Source organism: Globicephala melas, chromosome 5 (assembly GCF_963455315.2).
Source record: "Globicephala melas chromosome 5, mGloMel1.2, whole genome shotgun sequence".
Lineage (NCBI taxonomy): Eukaryota > Metazoa > Chordata > Mammalia > Artiodactyla > Delphinidae > Globicephala > Globicephala melas.
This window is the reverse complement of record NC_083318.1, coordinates 71,811,019-71,830,316: the sequence shown is the minus strand read 5'-3', so window position 1 is coordinate 71,830,316 and position 19,298 is coordinate 71,811,019. Positions and strand designations below refer to the sequence as shown.

General features: G+C 40.7%; 1 protein-coding gene across 1 annotated transcript in view; it reads right to left on the bottom strand.

Moving 5' to 3' along the window:
- Window positions 1–2,776: 2,776 nt before the first annotated feature.
- The window catches only part of SPATA18 (spermatogenesis associated 18), a 29,769-nt gene continuing 13,247 nt past the window's right edge, over window positions 2,777–19,298 (bottom strand). The window contains exons 5-13 of the mRNA XM_030880730.3: window positions 17,052–17,147; window positions 15,197–15,451; window positions 13,213–13,513; window positions 11,566–11,724; window positions 10,561–10,736; window positions 7,981–8,104; window positions 6,109–6,192; window positions 3,236–3,281; window positions 2,777–2,936 (exon numbers count right to left, since the gene is read on the bottom strand). Of these exons, the coding sequence (XP_030736590.1) occupies window positions 2,929–2,936; window positions 3,236–3,281; window positions 6,109–6,192; window positions 7,981–8,104; window positions 10,561–10,736; window positions 11,566–11,724; window positions 13,213–13,513; window positions 15,197–15,451; window positions 17,052–17,147 (1,249 nt within the window). The 3' untranslated portion in view covers window positions 2,777–2,928. The remainder of the gene's footprint in view (window positions 2,937–3,235; window positions 3,282–6,108; window positions 6,193–7,980; window positions 8,105–10,560; window positions 10,737–11,565; window positions 11,725–13,212; window positions 13,514–15,196; window positions 15,452–17,051; window positions 17,148–19,298) is intronic.

The window sequence follows — 19,298 nt, the reverse complement described above, 5'->3', positions numbered from 1 at the left end:
GGAAGAAGACCACATGGTGTATTGGAGGAACAGGTTCCTAACCTATTTTACACTGAAGACAACCTGGATTTCTCGTGCGGAGAAACTGAAATAATGTACATAAAAACAGTATAGAACTCCTCAGAGAGTGTCTTGAATATGAAGACAATGAATTGTGAATAAAATAACCTGAATCTGATAATTAAGCTGCAGCACGGAATCACAGCATCATGGAGTCAACCCCAGAGCAGAGGTACCATTGATATTTATTGAGGGAATTTGTGGCCCTGGTTCAGACCTCAGAAAATGGAGATGGGTGAAGGGAATCTGCAAGGAAAGCAGTTCATTGCAAAGAACGTACAAGTACAGAAGCACTTTTTTTCTTGACTTCATGATTAGATGTTAAACTGATAATACAAAAACTAACATGTATCCAGGTTACAAAGAGTTTATCACTTGTCAAAGTCACCAAGGTTAAGGTGTACACCCTGACGAAATGAGTAGAGGTCAGCCTCCCTTGGTTTTGTGGATCCTTTCCAAGAATTAGTCTAGACTAACTGCCATGTCCCGTGCAATTACGGATCAAATCAGAGACTTGAGAAATGGCAAGTGGCCAGACAGGGTACAAAGCAAATAAACGGAGTACATGTGACCTTTTTCCCAATCAGATGCATTCCCATATTTCACTCCTAAAAAATTCTGATATGTAGGCATTCTCATTATTTAGTGAGATTTTAGAAAAGACCTTTTAACATATAACACATTCTATGGTTTTAATATACACCAGCTTCTCCAGGAATGCATTTACTATGTAAATTAAGGCACAGCTGTAAGTTTTTGTTCAAAACTTTACCAAGAGTTTTTCACCATTTCAGAAAACCCATGACATTAGTGTTTATGATACTGCCAGTACAACGCACATTGATCTGCACTTGTAGCTAGTAATTCTACATAAAGGCGTAAGCGTCTGATGACTTTATCTTCCGGGATAGTCATACCCAAGCTTTTTTGGTGAAATACATTCTATTTTATTAAAAACTGCTTTCCTTTTTTCCTATTTATATTACAGTTCAAGTACTATATTCGTTGTTTAAAAGTATATATGCCTATAAATCATATTAACTTTGAACATCATTTCAGAATAGCCAAAATAAAATATTTGTTATGAAAGAGGGCGTGAGTCCGGGAGGGTTGAGAGAACCACTGGTCCCATCCACCCTCGCTATGCAGTGAAACTGAGGCTCAGAGAGATGCAGTAACTTGCTTAAGGCCACCAAGCAAGCTCTTGACCAAGTCAGAACTGGAGTTACCTGGGCACTGGGTTCTCCTTCCAGCACGCGGCCCTGCCTCAAAGTGATGATTACATAAACGCAGAGGGAGAATTAAGTTCACGCGTCAGAATGCGTTGGTGACCATTAGACCCAAAGGGTGGAGACTGGGGAGGTCTCTCCCCGTCCCTGTGTCCCAGCACAAGAGGCAAGATGCTTTAGAGAAGACTTTTTTTGTTTTTTTTGTGGGGTTTTTGGTTTGTCTGTTTTCACCTAAAAAGCCCCAGGTGCTGGTCCTGGTGCTGAAATTACACAAACTGAGCTGTGACCAGTTCAGCGCTTCTCTCTAAAAGGCACACAGCAAAAGCTGTCATTTGCAAAGCTTGTGTTTAAAACCAGCATTAAAGTGAAAAGAATTTTTTAAAAAAACCAAAAACAGAAAGAACAGTATTCATCTTGAGAAAGCAACATTCCATTATAATCTTGAATGTGAACTTTTTCAACAGTACTTCACAGTGAAGAAATCAAGGGATAGACATTCAATTTAAAATCCATAAATGGTACCCTTAGCTTCTAGCCTTGAGTTTAAGTGTTTTTAGTCAGATGGAGTTCTTACGCGGTCTGAGTTTGTAAACAACCAGGTGGAATAGGTAAAGGGTGTGTCCCAGGAAGCTTTTATGTTTCACATGTACATTAAAACTGCCCGAAATATTCCCGGGAGATAAACACAAGGTAATTAACATTTATCTCCAAACTGGCTTCTATCCAAATCACAGCTCAGCATTTATGAAGCAAGAGAATTCTCTCAAGTAAGTAGCTTCAACAAACAGTGCTCAACTCAGCCACACTGGGCACTTCACAGTAAGAAAAGAGAAGCAGGCCAATGAACTATATTCTCCTAAATCATCATCACCTACCTTTAGCCTGAAGTCACTGCTATGCTATAAGTTCCCCAACCTGAGACTAGGGTTGTCTTCCAAACCCCCAAAGAAAATTAAAACACCCCAGATTGTTTTCCAGTTAAAGCTAAAACCAGCAATTATAATATTTATGATCAGTTTATAAAATGAAATGACTCTTCTTGTCTTTTGGACTCAGCACGGTAAAGATTTTCCACTTTAGTTCTTGTAGTTGCCATAAAAGAGCCTCGTATTTCAGGATGAGAATCCTGAACCTGTGTAATGGACTTTGCTTCAAATGAATATGATCCTAAATACCTAGGCAATTGTGTTTTTTTGTTGTTTTTTTGTTTTTTGCTGTACGTGGGCCTCTCACTGTTGTGGCCTCTCCCATTGCGGAGCACAGGCTCCGGACGCATAGGCTCAGCGGCCATGGTTCACGGGCCCAGCCGCTCCGCGGCATGTGGGATCCTCCCGGACCGGGGCACAAACCCGTGTCCCCCGCATCAGCAGGAGGACTCTCAACCACTGTGCCACCAGGGAAGCCCTAGGCAATTGTTTTTTATCAAATTAATGGAATCTGTATCTATAAAATAAAATAAAATGCTATATATCTGTACAAATGCGCTAAGCCAAAACATTTAACTCTCTGTGTGAAGTGATACACAGAATTGCCTTTTCACATTATTTTAGTGAGGTCTGAGGCAGACAGCAGGCAGGTGGAGGCACTGGGTAAGTTGGCCATTGCAGACATCCTGGGCAGAGTAACATGGCTGGTGGTTTTAAAACCCTAGGGAGAAAAGTAAACGGTTCATTATTACGGTCCATTTCTTTTGGGAAGACCTAAAAGAAAGGTGGATGGTTAATCTAAGTTTACATCAATCAAATCTCTCCATGAGAGCCTTTTCCGGTGTCACCCACGGCACCTGCTGTGGTACCATCCGCGAGAAGGCCCAGAAATAAAAGGTGTGAAGTGGAGGTGAGAAATGTTCTCCAAGGAGCAAAATATTCACTTTGCTGCACGATGCTGAGCTCTAAAAGCAACAATAAAAAGCAGAAACTTTGTTCCATCTAGAACATCCGACTTACTTGGCAATCCACACCTTATTGGAGAAGGACTCCGGCTTCGAGATATCTGGAAAATATAAAAGTGTAGTGCGAATTACACAGTAGATGGAGCTCAAAGAAAGAATCCTTTTGATGTTTTTTTCCTAAAACCAGCTAAAGAGTTTATCTGAAGCAGTTTAGAACTATGATGGTTTCCCCCTAAGGCTGAGCGCTGTGATTCCTTTTATACTTCCGGAAGTAAATGGACACTCAACTTAGCTTAAATTATATTATTAACTAAAAGCTGAGCTCCGTGGCCTAGTTGTTTATTGGTTTTCGTTGCTGTGGTTGTTTTTAGTGGTTTCTAAACACTTTGAGACTGGATGCTCACTGGCCATACTGAAGTCTATGCTTTCCAGAAAATACTTATTATTATTATTAATTAAAGCTAAAATGATCCAATACTCTCTGGCACATCCTTTATATGAATTATGTCATGTGTCCAAAATGCTGTCCTATTAAGGAGGGTCACTGGGAAGCCAGAAAAGAGCCATTTTTCAAACCTCACCTTTGCTTTCACTGAGGAAAACCTACTCCCATACCTACAAGCCTGCGATGGCTCGAAAATAACTGACCACAATTATCATTCTTGCTGTGAGCTCTCAAGCACTTTAGATAAATAGACATTAACAAAGATGGAAGCTGTTCTGGATATGAGGTCTCAAACAAGTCAACCAGATTAACCAAAAATGTTTGTACCGGGGGCTTCCCTGGTGGCTTAGTGGTTGAGAGTCCGCCTGCCGATGCAGGGGACACGGGTTCGTGCCCCGGTCCAGGAGGATCCCGCGTGCCGCGGAGCGGCTGGGCCCGTGAGCCATGGCCACTGGGCCTGCGCGTCCGGAGCCTGTGCTCCGCAACGGGAGAGGCCACAACAGTGAGAGGCCCGCGTACCGGAAAAAAAAAAAAAAGTTTGTACCGAGCTCGTCGTAAAGAGATGATGCTGGAAAGGGACAGGATTTGGGCAGCAGCTTCACCTTTGAGCATCTACTTTAGTCTATCAAAAGCTTAAGTTTGCTCTCCCTGGGCACTAAGTAGGAAAAAGAGAGGATGGGTTCAGACATATACAGGTACTTATTCCAGAGGGACATTGCCCATTGCTAAGCTTTCCAGTGATGGTCCAGAGTTAAAACTTGCCAGGGCTGTGAGTGCCACAGGTGTCTAATATGGCTCTTTCTTCTGACAGAACACTTCCTCTTAGAATGAGCATTGTGATTCTTCCAGGATAAAACTCATAATATGTCTTTTTCATTTATCAGCCCATTAAATGTACTGTCCTTTCGCTTTTTCCTACTGTGAATACCTATTTGGCAATAAGGATAATTAAGTTATATTAAAATCAGCAAGAGCTAAAGAACTGTGTCTGACACATGGCTTTCCATTCTCAGGCCATTTCTTTCATGGGGATAGTCGTCCCCAGTTTCCCAGCCCACAAAAATTCTGCCAGATCACATAACAACTCCACCGTGAACTAAAGCCAGAGGGAATCTCTACCTCCTCCGACAGCTGTAACATTCAGTTACTTTGTTGAAATCATACTGATCTTCCTATATTGAAACACATTCAGGGAGGAAACCATGTTTTAGTCATTTCTGTGTCGCCCACACACACATACACACTAGCATCCATCCGATAACGGAAAAAATGTTTGATAAGAACGTTATCAGGGCTTCCCTGGTGGCACAGTGGTTAAGAATCCGCCTGCCAATGCAGGGGACACGGGTTCGAGCCCTGGTCCAGGAAGATCCCACATGCTACAGAGCAACTAAGCCCGTGTGCTACAACTACTGAGCCTGCACTCTAGAGTCCATGAGCCACAACTACTGAGCCCGTGTGCTACAACTACTGAAGCCCGCATGCCTAGAGCCCGTGCTCCACAACAAGGGAAGCCACTGCAATGAGAAGCCTGTGCACTGCAACGAAGAGTAGCCCCTGCTTGTCCCAACTAGAGAAAGCCCGCATGCAGCAACGAAGACACAATGCAGCCAAAAATAAATAAATATATAAAAAAAAAAAAAGAATGTTATCAAACATAATGTTTTGTTGAGAGGGGTTTAGAAGTCTAGGGCTAGAGTTGCATCACTAGAGATAATTTCAGAGAAGTTGCCTTCTCTACCACTCTCCCTAAAACAAGTTTGAACAAATATTTAAAGAATTTTTATTTGGAGGAGCAGCAAATTGTTAGCCTATCTGGTATCTTAACATGTCTTGGTCTAGATCTCTATTCAAAAGGCATTGACTAAATATTATGTGTTGAATGAATGAACAGTGGTGAATCATAATAATGTTAGTTTTTAGGGATATTATAACCACAGTTTTCAGAGATGTTTTTGCTGTTATTTTTTTCTTTGATATATGTGTTAGTAATCCTAAGAATGAATACACAGAGACTAATCTTAATTCTTCCTACTTTGAAGTTTGGAGGAAAATTAAGACCTGCAATGCCCTTTATACAGTATTAAAATCCAGACCATTTGAGCAATTTCTCCAAACTCATACAAGAAGTTCTAGAGATACCAGAGACTGATGTGTGCAGAGATCAGTTGACTAAGATGTCCTAGTCTCTGCTCAGGACACTCATAGCTAATAGCCCATTTTCATTTAAAGATAAAAATAAAACACGAAATAACTAAAGTCTATTATTCTTTCAACTAATGGAAAAAAACTACTTCTACTTCCTTCTTTCTAGACTGATAAATTCCTTAGCCAAGGTAGTATAAAAATCCATCTGGGGTGATTGTAGTAGGTTCTCTTTCTACCTACAAACTTATCCTCGCCTCTTTTATAGGTGACCGTGGACAAAAAAAACCGTCAACCATAAGATGATTTTGTGTAAAAATGATTAGACAGATACATACCGTGCTTAAACTAACACGGCTACGAGGGCAGATGGGACTTAAACTCCTGCTTCGACATCGACTTAGAGATCGCACTGAATTCCACTAGAAAAAGAGAAAGAGAAAAATAGTCAATAGTTTGTGAAAGCCCAGGTGGCTTAAAACAATACTCATATCCCATAGAACGAACAAGAGGTTTTCCTGATATGATTACACTTGCCCGTTACTGGTCGCCAGTATAAGTACACTCATTTGCTATAGCTGCCCAATATTTGACAGTAGCTCTAGGGTACTTCTCAAATAAAATCCCATTACAATGAACTTTGGGATATTCAAATTCATGATGCTAGGGGAACTTTGTTTTGATGAGTAAACTGTTAGAAATTACATTCAAGTTTGCAAGTGTTGGAGAACGTAAGCTCCATCTGGTCAGGAATTTGTGTTTGTTTTGTTCGTTGCTGAATCCCCAGCGCCTAAACACAGAGCTTGGGTCATAAATAACTATTGAATAAAATGAATTAATGAATAAGTGAGTGAATGAATCACTACTGTGGCCCACCTACTGTCCAACTAAGTTAATGAACAAAAAGAAAATTTTATTTCCTATAATGAGATTTTACTAGTCAAAGTCTTCTCATCAATTCCCGTCATTCAACCCTTTCCCAGGTTCTTGCTTTTAGGGCATTTTCTTTGTTTTAGGAGTCTAAGCTTGGGTGAATATTGGTGACACACTGGAGGGGAGAGAAGAAGGAAGTTAAAGGCAATTTGCTATTTGATGGAGAACATAAGAATAGTGGCTATTTCCTCTCCCTCCCCTCCAAATTGCACTGCAGACAGTTTACAAGAGTTCCTTAACAGAGGGTAATTGTTGTAAGGGCAAGAAGCACGTTTTATGAGTTCACTCATTGTAGAGCACGTGCGATTGCCAAGTCAACGCAACCCAGTTTCTATGGGCTCAACTCTTACAGCACAGAATATTTTCATTGAGATACTTTATGCTACAGTGGGATGTTTAAGCTTAAGTTCTTTTAAATACACTACTCCGCTTCTCCACTTCATGTGTGAAAAGCTGCCATGAAGCACTTCCCCTATCCTCCAGGTCAAAGAGAACAGGAACTGAGACCACCCAGATGGTGGCTTTGCTCTGGACCTGGGAGCTCCTCTCCTGAATTCACTTAACTTCTAGGAAGGGCAGGGTAAAACTCCATAATGGGAACACAATATAGACTATCCAAGCACCCGTAGCAACCAATTCCAACATCCTCTCCCCACCTTAACACACACACTTACACACTTGCATACCTAAGACTCCATTCTGAAGGCTGTCCAATTATTTAACATGTTCAAAACATTCTACAGCCAATGTATATAGGAAGCAACCCTCCAAAACTGATTGGCTCTTCTCTCCCCACCTCCTCCGCCCTCTTTTTCTCCATCCCTCCCCTCCCTACACATCGTACCAAGGAGAGAAAAACAGGACACATTCATCATATCCCAAAATACAGAACTATCAGTAAAAATCGGGCCAATTGTTTTCTGATAGTTAATCGATCACTTTTAAATGCTTAGAACTGTAGAGGGCCTCTAAAAGTTGAGCTCAAGGGGCTTTGCCCTTATAATAGCATAATATTTCTAAGACAGAGGAGGCAAATAGGACCAGTTCTATCTTGTAAATAAAGCAATAAACAAAGAAATGACTGCCAGGAAATGATGAAGAAGAATCAAAGAAAAGAATCTGTTCTTTCCCAGCCAGTCCCTTTCCTCTCCTTTGTACGAAATCTTATCAAATAACCCTTTATGAACTTCTTTTATAGAATCTCTGGGTTTATAAATGTTCTCGAACTTGTGAATCAAACACTTGGGCTGAATTGTCATTATGCAAGGGCACCATACAAAAGCCCCTCTCCTGGTGACAGCTTCTCCCTTCATAATGACACAGTCATTCTCCATGAGAGCAGGCCACACGTGATAGAAGACCAAGGGAGCCGTGAAATCGGAGTCATAGCTTCGACGGTACCTATTTTAAACACGCAAAAGAACAAGAAAGAGAAGATAAGCAGTTATGTAACCTAACTGGGAGGGAAGCGGACATCAGTGTAAATTCTCATCTTTTATTCTGCTCACACTTAGATAAATATGGATCCTGATTCTATTATTAAAGAGATAGTTGTGGGCTCCTAGAATAGGAACCACTGATAACAAGGACCCGACATGGGCTCACTAAAAACAAGTCATGTCATAGAGAACAGACTGGTGGTTGCCGTGGGGGAAGGGTTGTGGGAGGGATGGACTGGAAGGTTGGGGTTAGCGGATGCAAACTAGTATATTTATTTATTTTTTATTTTATTTTATTTATTTATTTATTTTTTGCGGTATGTGGGCCTCTTACTGTTGTGGCCTCTCCCGTTGCGGAGCACAGGCTCCGGACGCGCAGGCTCAGTGGCCATGGCTCACGGGCCCAGCCGCTCCACGGCATGTGGGATCCTCCCGGACCGGGGCACGAACCCGTGTCCCCTGCATCGGCAGGCGGACTCTCAACCACTGTGCCACCAGGGAAGCCCCAAACTAGTATATTTAGATGGATAAACAACAAGGTCCCACTGTAGAGCACAGAGAACTATACACAATATCCTATGATAAACCATAATGAAAAAGAATATTTTAAAAAGAATGTATATAGAGATATGCATATGTGTAACTGAATCACGTTGCTGTAGAGCAGAAATTAACACAGCATTGTAGAAGTGCAACGTGCTATCACTGCACAATGGAGCCACCCCAACACAATACTGTAAATCAATTATACTTCAATTTTTTTAAACTGACAAAAAAAAAAAGTCATGTCAGACTAGTCTTGTTCCTTCTCAGGATTACAAGAATTGTAATTCAGGGAAATGCTAGAGACAGAGACCATCTAAGTCCCACAGGCAACCTATAGATTTCTCATACTGGGGACTTCCCTGATGGCACAGTGGTTAAGAATCCGCCTGCCGGTGCAGGGAACACGGGTTCGAGCCCTGGTCCGGGAAGATCCCACATGCCGCGGAGCAACTAAGCCCGTGCGCCACAACTGCTGAGCCTGCGCTCTAGAGTCCGTGAGCCACAATTACTAAGCCCGCGAGCCACAGCTACTGAGCCCGCGTGCCGCAACTACTGAAGCCCGCGTGCCTAGAGCCCATGCTCTGCAACAAGAGAAGTCACCGTAATGAGAAGCCCGTGCACCTCAACGAACATTAGCCCCCGCTCACCGCAACTAGAGAAAGCCCGCCCGCACGCAGCAGCGAAGACCCGAAGCAGCCAAAAATAAATAAATAAATAGATTTATTTTAAAAAGAAATTAAAAACAGAATTACCATATGATCCAGCAATTCCACTTCTAGGTATTTATCCAAAGAAAACTAAACACTAATTTGAAAAGATATATACACCCCCATGTTCATTGCGGCTTTATTTACAATAGCCAAGGTGGACATCTAAGTGTTCATTGATGGATTAATGGTTTATAAAGTTGTGGTATCTATACAGTGGGATACTATTTTGCTATTTAAAGAAAAGAGAATGAAATCTTGTCAAGTGAGACAACGTGGATGGACCTCGAGGGCATTATGAAATAAGTCAGACAGAGAAAGACAAATGCCATACAATCTCACTTATATGTGGACTCCAAAGCAAACAAACAAACAAAAACCAAGCTCACAGATACAGAAAACAGATTAGTGATTGCTGGACATGGGGGCAAAACGGGTTAGGGAAGTCAAAAGGCACAAACTTCCGGTTACAAAAGAAATGTTATGCAGACGTATAACTGTTAACAATATAGTTAATAATACTGTATTGCAAATTTGAAAGTTGCTTAGAGAATAGATCTTAAAAGTTCTCATTGGAAGAAAAAAAAGTTTTGTAACTATATATGGTGACTGATGGTGATAATCATTTCACAATATATACAAATGTAGAATCATTATTGTTGTAGACGTGAAACTAATACAATCTTATATGTCAGTTATACCTCAATAAAAAAATTTTAAACAATAAAAAGCAATATATGTCTGTATTTCTATAGCACTTTTTTTTAACATCTTTGCTGGAGTACAACTGCTTTACAATGGTGTGTTAGTTTCTGCTTTATAACAAAGTGAATCAGATATACATATATCCCCATACCTCCTCCCTAGCACTTTTATTTTAAAGAGTTCCAAACAGACTCCAGGTACTCATTAGTTCTCCCCAGGACCAATATGTTCAATGGAAATCATAACATCACCTCTGAAGCACATTTGACGTAGAAGGAAAATGACCCCAGAAGAGGGCCCTGCCCTGTAGTACACAGAAGTATATGGCTGGGCGTGAAAATCAGGCAATGTCTGTTGATTTCCCCACCCAGAGCTCTTTTCCCTAAATTGTTCCCAGAGAATACAGACAAGATAATTTATTTATAAAGAATCCCTTAGCTTCTGCTCCTATGTCTCTTACTTGCAATCATTAAAAACTTCTCCATCGGCCCCAACTGCAATGTCGAGGGGTGGGTCTAAAGTCTGCATTGCAAACGCAATGCAACATATCTCCTGGATGAAGTTACTGAGGAGGCGAAAATCAACTTCAGGAGGGAATGAAATCTTGGGATTGACATTCATGGCTCGGATCACATCCTGAAAAACAAAAAGATGGCATCACCTTGTTACCAACCTGTGAAATACACACTGAAAATCCTAAGGACGTTATGACTGCTGGGAGGGGGAAAGAGCATGTGAGTGAAAACAAGGTAAACTAGAAGAGAAGTGCATGTGCTGAAACAGAGAAGGAGGAAAGATGACAGAGAACAAATGACATACCAAAGGCCAAGAAAGTCTCCATAAACAAAAAACTAAAGCAAAAACCCTTAGTAGCTTTTATTTATTATTTCCTTATTTTTCTATTCTGAGCAAGTTATATAATCGCCAACACAGGACTCTGACTTGTTCATAAACTATAATAATAATTATAATAGCTTGCTCTTATTGAGAGTTTACTCTGTGCCAACTCTTGTGCTAAGCAAATTACCTGCTTCCTTTCATTTAATCCTCTCAAAAACTCTATGGGGTCATGACCATTGTTGCTCCCATTTTAAGATTAGAAAACTAAAGCACAGAGAGGTTAAATAAATGTGCAAGGTCACACAGCTAGTAAGTGGCAGAACCAGGATGCAAATCCATAGCTATCTTTCCCAAAATCATTGCTCCTAAGCACTATGGTATTCTATCTTCCAATCTTAAGAGCCTGTCTGAAGAATAAAACTAGAAAGCTCAAAATCTTTTCCTCATAATATGTCTAAGAAAGAAAGAGCCAATAATGACTGGTTCTACAAAATATATTGGATACTCATTCCCGCTCTTCCATTACATAGATGCGACACTAAGCTGGATGGATTTCTGAGTTATTAGTATTCATTATAAACAGCAGCAGCAGCAAACCAGTCCCAATAAAAGACCCAACACTTACATTAACACTGCTTTGGGAATCATATAGATCAAGATGACAAACGATATAATCCAAGACATCATCCTCAAAGTCATTTGACCCTGCATAAGACGATGTCAGCGATTTCCTCACACGGATCTTAAAGTGTCTGAATGCCGTTTTAGCTACATGGAACGCCTCCTGCACATAAAAGTACAGCAAATTTATCTGGTGGGAGGAGGGAGGTAAAGAGGTCCAAAGCAAGGAATGAAGAAAGAATGCCCAACAAAAATTCAACATCATATTGGACTTCTGGTAACTAAATCCAGCGGTCAAAACTACTTTTAATCTGGGAGAAAATACATATCTAAATCTTGGAAAGTACATAAATACATATAAGACTACCCATATTCACTAATTTCAAGACAGTTGACCACTGTTCTGGTAATCCTGATTGCAAGGAGCAGGACGATGCAGGCATTCAAGGAAATAAAATCACCTGTGGTTACATAAATACTTGAAATATGCTAGTTGATGCTTTGATCCCACAGCAATATCATACTACTGGTCAAGAAATAAGAGAAAGTTATCAATCTAGTGGTCACGTCATACATAGACACATATCAAGCGTCTGACATGTTTCCTGGCATATATTAATTCAACAAATATTTATTAAATGCTTGTAATATAGCAGGCACGGGGAAAACTCAGTTATGCATGAGAGATATAGCCTCTACAATTACAGAACTTTAACCAACTCAGTACATGATTCTTATATAAATTATACATAAATTAAATAATTCTTAATGATATAAATTCTTTTTTCTGTAAAAAGCCAGATAGTAAATATTCTAGGCTTTGCCGGTCACATAATTGTCTCTGTCATTTTTTTTTTTTACAACGCTTTAAAATGTAAAACCATTCGTATATGTTAGCTCTTGGGTGGTATTTCTCTTAGAATTACAGATCAGGGCCAGATATGGCCCAGGGGTCACAGTTTGCTGACTCCCGATATAAATGAATAAATATAGGATAAAGTCCGGTAGATTCTGATAATTCCGCTCTCACACCAATATTTTGTTTTGTTTGTTAATATTTAGCTGTTCTCATTACAGACTCTTAGTATCTCCGTATGGTACCCACAGAATAAATGCATTTGCTTTGGATTTTGAGATTATATATGAGCACTTTTTAATCTTGCCATACTCAAGTAGTTAGCAGTTCTAGTGACTACTCTTAGTTAAATAAACAGAAGAGTGAACACAATCACAGCCTTTTGATTTTTCTAAGAAGAGAAGGTAACCAATCAAATGATAGCCCTTAGCAATAATATATCCATTGTGCGTACATATACCCATATTACAATAGAAGATCCAGCGCGAATCAACTTCGTATATACCCATCTGAGATAGTCCTACATTTATGGATGCTTCAACAAATGTCTGGTCAAAATAGATATTAACATATATGAATAGTTATTGAGTGTGAAAAATAATTCATCGCAAATATCTGTAATGGAAGGCAGGCAGGGAGGGAGGGAGGAGACAGATGGAAACCCACCCTCCTTCAGTGACCTCAGGCCCTACCAAGTCTTTTTTAAGCCGTCTTGTTCAGTTTACCCAAGCACTGCCTGGCCGCAGCGCCCTTGGACCGCGGAAGCGCAGCGGCGCGCGCGCGAGGCTCACGTACCACTGCCGCGATGTAGATGATCCGCTGCACCGTCTCGGCGTTGTGGATGCAGCGCCGCAGCAGGCACTGCGCATCCAGGCGGGTCTGGGAATAGACGTCGCTGAACCGGGACAGCAGGGCGGCCTTGCGCGCCACGCTGGACAGTTTGGCGCGACTCGGAGACGGGCTCCTGACCTTCGCGACCGCGGTGGAGGGGCTGGTGGACCGTCTGCGGCTGCGGCTGTGACTGCGGCTGCGGCTGTGACTGCGGCTGCGGCCGCGGCTGCGAGGGTCAGGGCTCGGAGACCGGATTCTGGCGGACCTGTTGGTGAACAGGAATCAGGCAGGGAAGCGCTCTGATTCCCTTCACTCTCTTGTTCCTAGACTCGGCTGCTTCTCTCCCCATAAACCAGAAGCCATGGGAACAGGGAGAGCAGCTCCCTGTGAGAGGCACTGTGTCACCATAAGGCCTCAAATAGCACCACAAACAAAAAACAATACTCTATATTTGCCTGGTGCATTAGAATTTATAACACACTTTCACTCACTCAGCACATCAATTTATCCTTCAAGCAGCCAGGTAAGGTTAGCATTGATTGTTGGCCCTTTTACAGATGAAGAAGTTGAGGCTCAGAAATGCTAAGAAGGCTATCCTAGAGTAACACAGCTAGCAAGAGCGAGAGTTAAATAAAAAGTCAGATTTTCAGTATTTCTTACCCCAACCTTGGGCCACTAACACATCACTGAGCTTTCTGGTATAAAATGAGATGAACACTGATTGAACAATGAGAAAGAAATTCTGTGTTCTCCTTCCATAACAATGGAACCATTTGCAGTCATTTTCTCCTCCGCAGGTTCTCCATTTTCACCTACATAATTTGTGCCCTATTTCGGGATGGTGGGGAGGTTATCAAGTGAGCTAATACATGTGGAAGTACTTGGTGAATCGAAAAGCATTCCATCAGTGAAACGTATATTGCTACCAAGTACAAAGTAAATGATCAGACTAGCTAGTCCAAAGGGAATGGGCCACCAAAAAGAGAAGTTTTGTAGAAGGAACCGTGGGGCAAAAGGCAGTACAAAGCAGACTCTCCGAAGGTGGAAAGGGAAAAAAAGCCCTCATTTATAGTGTTCGCCAGTTTCCATGATGCAACAAATACTCTCACCATAGCCAGTTTCAAACTATCAATGTGACGTCACTGAAACCAGAGTTAGGTAGAAATGCACAAAGTCAGTTCCCAGAGCTAGTACAAGCTGGCACTCGCACAACACTGATGGAGTGACTCCCCAAAATGAAAGCCTAAGGTGACATTTAGGGGAATGGAGAACAGGGTTAGGGGTGGCTTTGATAGCCTGAATCTGGGCACACTGTGGGCCTGGGGGGGGGGGAGAGGGGAAGTGTTAGAAAGAACAAGGAAAATGCAGAAACTCCGAAGAGAGAAACAATCTACTTTGTCCTCACTTAACACTGTCTGAATGACCTGTCTTAACGTTCTCTCCATCAGTAGAAGGGAATTTCACATTCCCTTACCTACTCATTCCATCAAACAAAGTGAGATGTAAAAAAGGCAATACCCTGTGAAATGACAGTTGGTCATCCTGGCGAGAGAACTCCTAGAACTCAGAGAACAGGACCCTCCCCCTATCATGGAACAGTCTTTCAACATGGGTACCGCCTTTTGCATTATAGGCGCTCAAATCTGGTAACAAGACAAAGAACCTTCCTTTGGCACGTCTTAGTTTCATTCCTTAAGCTTCAATGTCAGTCCGAAATTAGTTAGTGCCCAAGTATTGTCAATCCACGAGGTATTTTCTCTATGGAAGGGTGAAGTTAGAGAAAACAATCCCTCTACAGTTCAAAGTTTTCCATATTATTGGGGTTCGCGCTCAGGATATCATTTTTTTTTTCTTTTTTCTTTTTCTTTTTTCCTTTTCCAAGCCAGGCTTTTATCACTAACTCAACAAAAGGAGCTTAAATGAAAAGATCTGTGAGAATTTGTCAGACCTTCCTTGGAGTACAGATTTTTCAGCAGACAGAACAGCTATCTCGTCCTTCAGCGTTCGGAGCTGTTTCTCATAATCGCATATCGCTTCTGCCTTCCGCTGGTCTACGCTCCACCTGTCCGCGCCCATCTGCTCCGAGCCCTGGGGCTCCGAGCCCCGCAGCTCCTCTCTCCTACGCTCGGAGCCCCGCTTCTCTGAGCTCCTATGCTCTGAGTGTCTGTGGCGAGATTCCTCCTGGGCTTGAAGAGATGTAAGCCTGAACAGAAAAAAAGGTTTGAAAGAAAAGAGAGAAAGGGAGGGATGGAGGAAAGGTAATAAACGGCAATTGGCCTACTTAAGGAGGCTGCTTTATTTAGTGTGCAGTTATTGCCCTGGGAAACTCGGATGGAAATACATAGGATCAAACACAAATGAACAAAGAGCAGAATTGCCAGGGTCAGGGTGCCACTTCATGTCTGTAGCTTGCATGGAAAAAGGCTCCTGAAGAAAAGATAGGCATGCAAATCCTCTAGCCAAAGCAGAGTGGGCAGAGTCATGAAGTCTTTGCAGAGGCAAAGCAGAGACATACTATTCTACGTTGGACGGCTTCACTGCACAAAACTCTGGAAGCCTGTGATCTCCAAAACCTAGTCCAGAAGCTGGTCAAAGAGATAATCTATTCTCACTAGCTCTTCTATTCTCTGAACAGATGGAATGTGGGGGGAAACTGCAGTGGAAATTGAGTAACATCCACAACACTAAGCAGAAGTGTGGACCTATGAAAATAATGTACTACTATGGAAAGGAGTAAAGCTTTAGAAATAAAACTGGCATCCTCATTAATAAAAAGAAGTATGGCCATCATACAAGGGAACAAAAGCCATAAGAAGAGAACATGCTGTGATGAAAATAACAATGGTGTAAGAAGAAAAGGGAAGGCGTAAGATTAAGAAGGATGTAGAAAAGCTAAAAACGCAATAGCAGAATTCAAAGCTGCCCTAGAGACAGTAAAGAACAGAACTGGTGCGATAGGGAATTGCTGAGTAATATGATCAAAGAATTTGAGAAGCTATATCAACTAAGAGATGAGATTAGTGCTCCAAGCTAAAATTTATGGATGTTCCTGAAGAAATCAGAACAATTGGAACATGTATGAAGGCAATAGAAAGGTATGTATGTTCGTATGTGTATATATATATGTGTATATATATATATATACACATATATATATATATATATATTTTTTTTTTTTACTGCAACTCCCATTTGCTCTTTTTGGGGGAAAGAAAAATCAAAGTTAAGATTGAAAAAAGTATACCCTTAAGGGATCAGTGTTTATTTTCCCCTTCTAGAAATTTATCTTTAGAGGATAATCTGAAATTTAAACTAAGATTGGCCACAAAAAATTATTTCCAATGTTGAAAATTGGCATCAAAGTAAATATTCCCTGTTAGGGAAATACCCAAATGAGGAAATATGATGTACCTATTTAAGACTAAGCTCTGCTTTATTTTTTCTTAGTAATAGAAAAAAATAATGTTAAATGAAAAACTGGGGTCCACAGTTGTATACTTACATTTTGTTGTCTTAACTTTATTTTTAGTGTACTAATTGACAGAAATAGAAAATGATGACAGTAACTGGCTCTGGAATTATGAGGGCTAAGGTTCCTTTCTACCATGTTGTACTTTGAAGATTTTCTATAGTGGATAAATACTGTTTTGTAGTAAGAAAAATATATAAAACATTAATAAAAACATTGCTGCCTTTCCTCTTTATGGACAGATTCTTTCGTATTGTAATGGAGCACCAAAAAAAGCTAAATTCAAAGGTTAATCAGCAGCCTGCAATAATCCTGTCATTTTTTTTTTTCTTACTGCTTTCTTAGCTGATTTATTTCCCCCTCTGCAGTCAGAAGGGATATGGCCGATCTGTTCTTGGTTTCTTTAAGAGTCTTTTCAGTTTCAGCCATACTGTAAGAGAAATCAGTAACTAAAGACAGATTTTGCAAAATTGGCAGACTTTCTAAATCAAGGCATAGGTTCTCTTGGGAACTTTTGCCGTATGATATAAATTCAATATAAACAACATCGAATTATAAGACATCTGCATTCAATTAGATGATATTACAAATATCATGGCACACTAGTATGCAAAAACATGCTAGCATCTTTCCTCGATGTCAAACACAAAGAAATTACAGAGCTACTACCTCTAAAAGGCTAGGTAATAATTACTGTTATTAGAATGTAAAAGACAAACTTGTTCAGTTTCTCCTTCTCACCCTCCTAATTCATCTGCTCTAATTACACCGAATCCCCAGGTTGCCTCTCTATAAAATCTCCATTTTTCTGTAATATACTAATACCTATTCTTATTACTTTGTACTGTAGAGTTGCATTTGACTTAATTTTCCCAGATTTGCTAAATATAGAAAAATTATTTGCCCGCCTATAAAAAAGTCCTCCACAATTACACTCGACTACCAAGTACTTCGTGTCTTCCTGCCTCTGACTTCCACCACTAATTGAGCACAGTTTTCCTGAGTTTTCAACTAGCTTAGTCCTTGTTAGTTTCAAGGACTCTCTTCGTTGTAGACAAATCATAATAAATCGTACTATTTCTTTAGGAAATGAGAATGTGATGGATGCCACTGGATGAAGACCAATGGTTCTCAATGAGGTTGTCCTAGTACAGTGAGAGATTGCGGATTGGCAAAGGTTTTGGGACTTCTCTGACCTTGCATCCCTGGAACACCAAGTATCTTTCATCACAGTAGTTCTGTAGCTAAGAGGTTGCAACTGTTATCCAAACTCACACCAGTCTTCCTTCCTACACTTGGATGGAAACATGGAAGGTCAAACACTGGCCTCCCCTATACAGTGAGGCAGACAGAAATAATGGGACAGCAGGATCCCTATCAATTCCGCACAGATCCGATGAGGCAATGCAGGAGGTGGTGTGCGTTTCCCCAAATTCCATCTCATCCCCTTCTCCTCTAACAAACGCCCACTCATCCAATGAGTGCCTCTCCAAAGGCCACACCTGACTCTCAAGAAAAGTTTGTCTTCCCGTCTCCTGAGCTCCTCCAACACTTGTTCACATCTGTAATCTCATTACAAACACACTGTGAACTACTTGAAGGCAAAGATTTCATTTTATTCATCTCTTTATCCCCAGCTCCTAAAACAGTACCTGTCATATAGATTTTTTAAAAAAACGGAAAAACTGAATGAATGAATGCATGAATGAAATGTCTGAAGTCTAAAATAAAATCAGAGGAGCAATAACTTCACGATAGGGATGCTGGCTATTGTAAGGAAATTGCTGTGATTTAATTTCAATGTGAATATGTTATAGATTTTTTAAAGTATATATGGGAAAATTAACATTTTTATCAAGAGAAAACTGTGGAAAATTAAAAGAAGAAAATAGACCGAGAAAGAAACAAGAGTGTGAACAGTAATCAGGTTTTTTTCTCTCGAGACATGGCATACATGTGTGAGCACATATATATACAAGCAAATATATATGCGAACTTGGCCCTCTTGGATGATATACAGAGAGAAGAAAGGAGATACCTTCATGTGACAAGCATTGTTTTAAGCAGGCTAACATATTTATTTTTTATTATGGATTTATTCATTCATTGAGCAAGTTATAGAGAATTTACGATGCTAGATGCTGGAGATACAAATGTCAGAATAGCGATACAGGACAGTAACCCTTTGGAGCTTCCAGTCTACTGGATCATAAATATTCACACAAATTTTTCAAAGTTCCAACTTGCAATAAGTGCTATTCTTAGATGATTGTGAAAGAGAATTAGAGGAGAGGGAGAGGAAAGACCATTCAATGTATAGTGGTCGCAGACTCTGAGAAAGTCACATTTAAGCTGAGACCTAAAGGACAAGAAAAAGCCAGCCATGCCAAGAGCCAGCAGACGACTTCCATTTCTCTGAAAAAGCACAGGCAAAGGCCTCGAGGTGAGGAAGTAGACAGAAGACTAGGTGAGGGGAACTTGGCATGAGATGAGGGTGGAGCAAGAGGTAGGGTCAGATCACGCAGGGCTGGGAGAGCCCTGGGAAGGAATTTAGAATTTTTTTCTAAGTACTAAAAGAAGC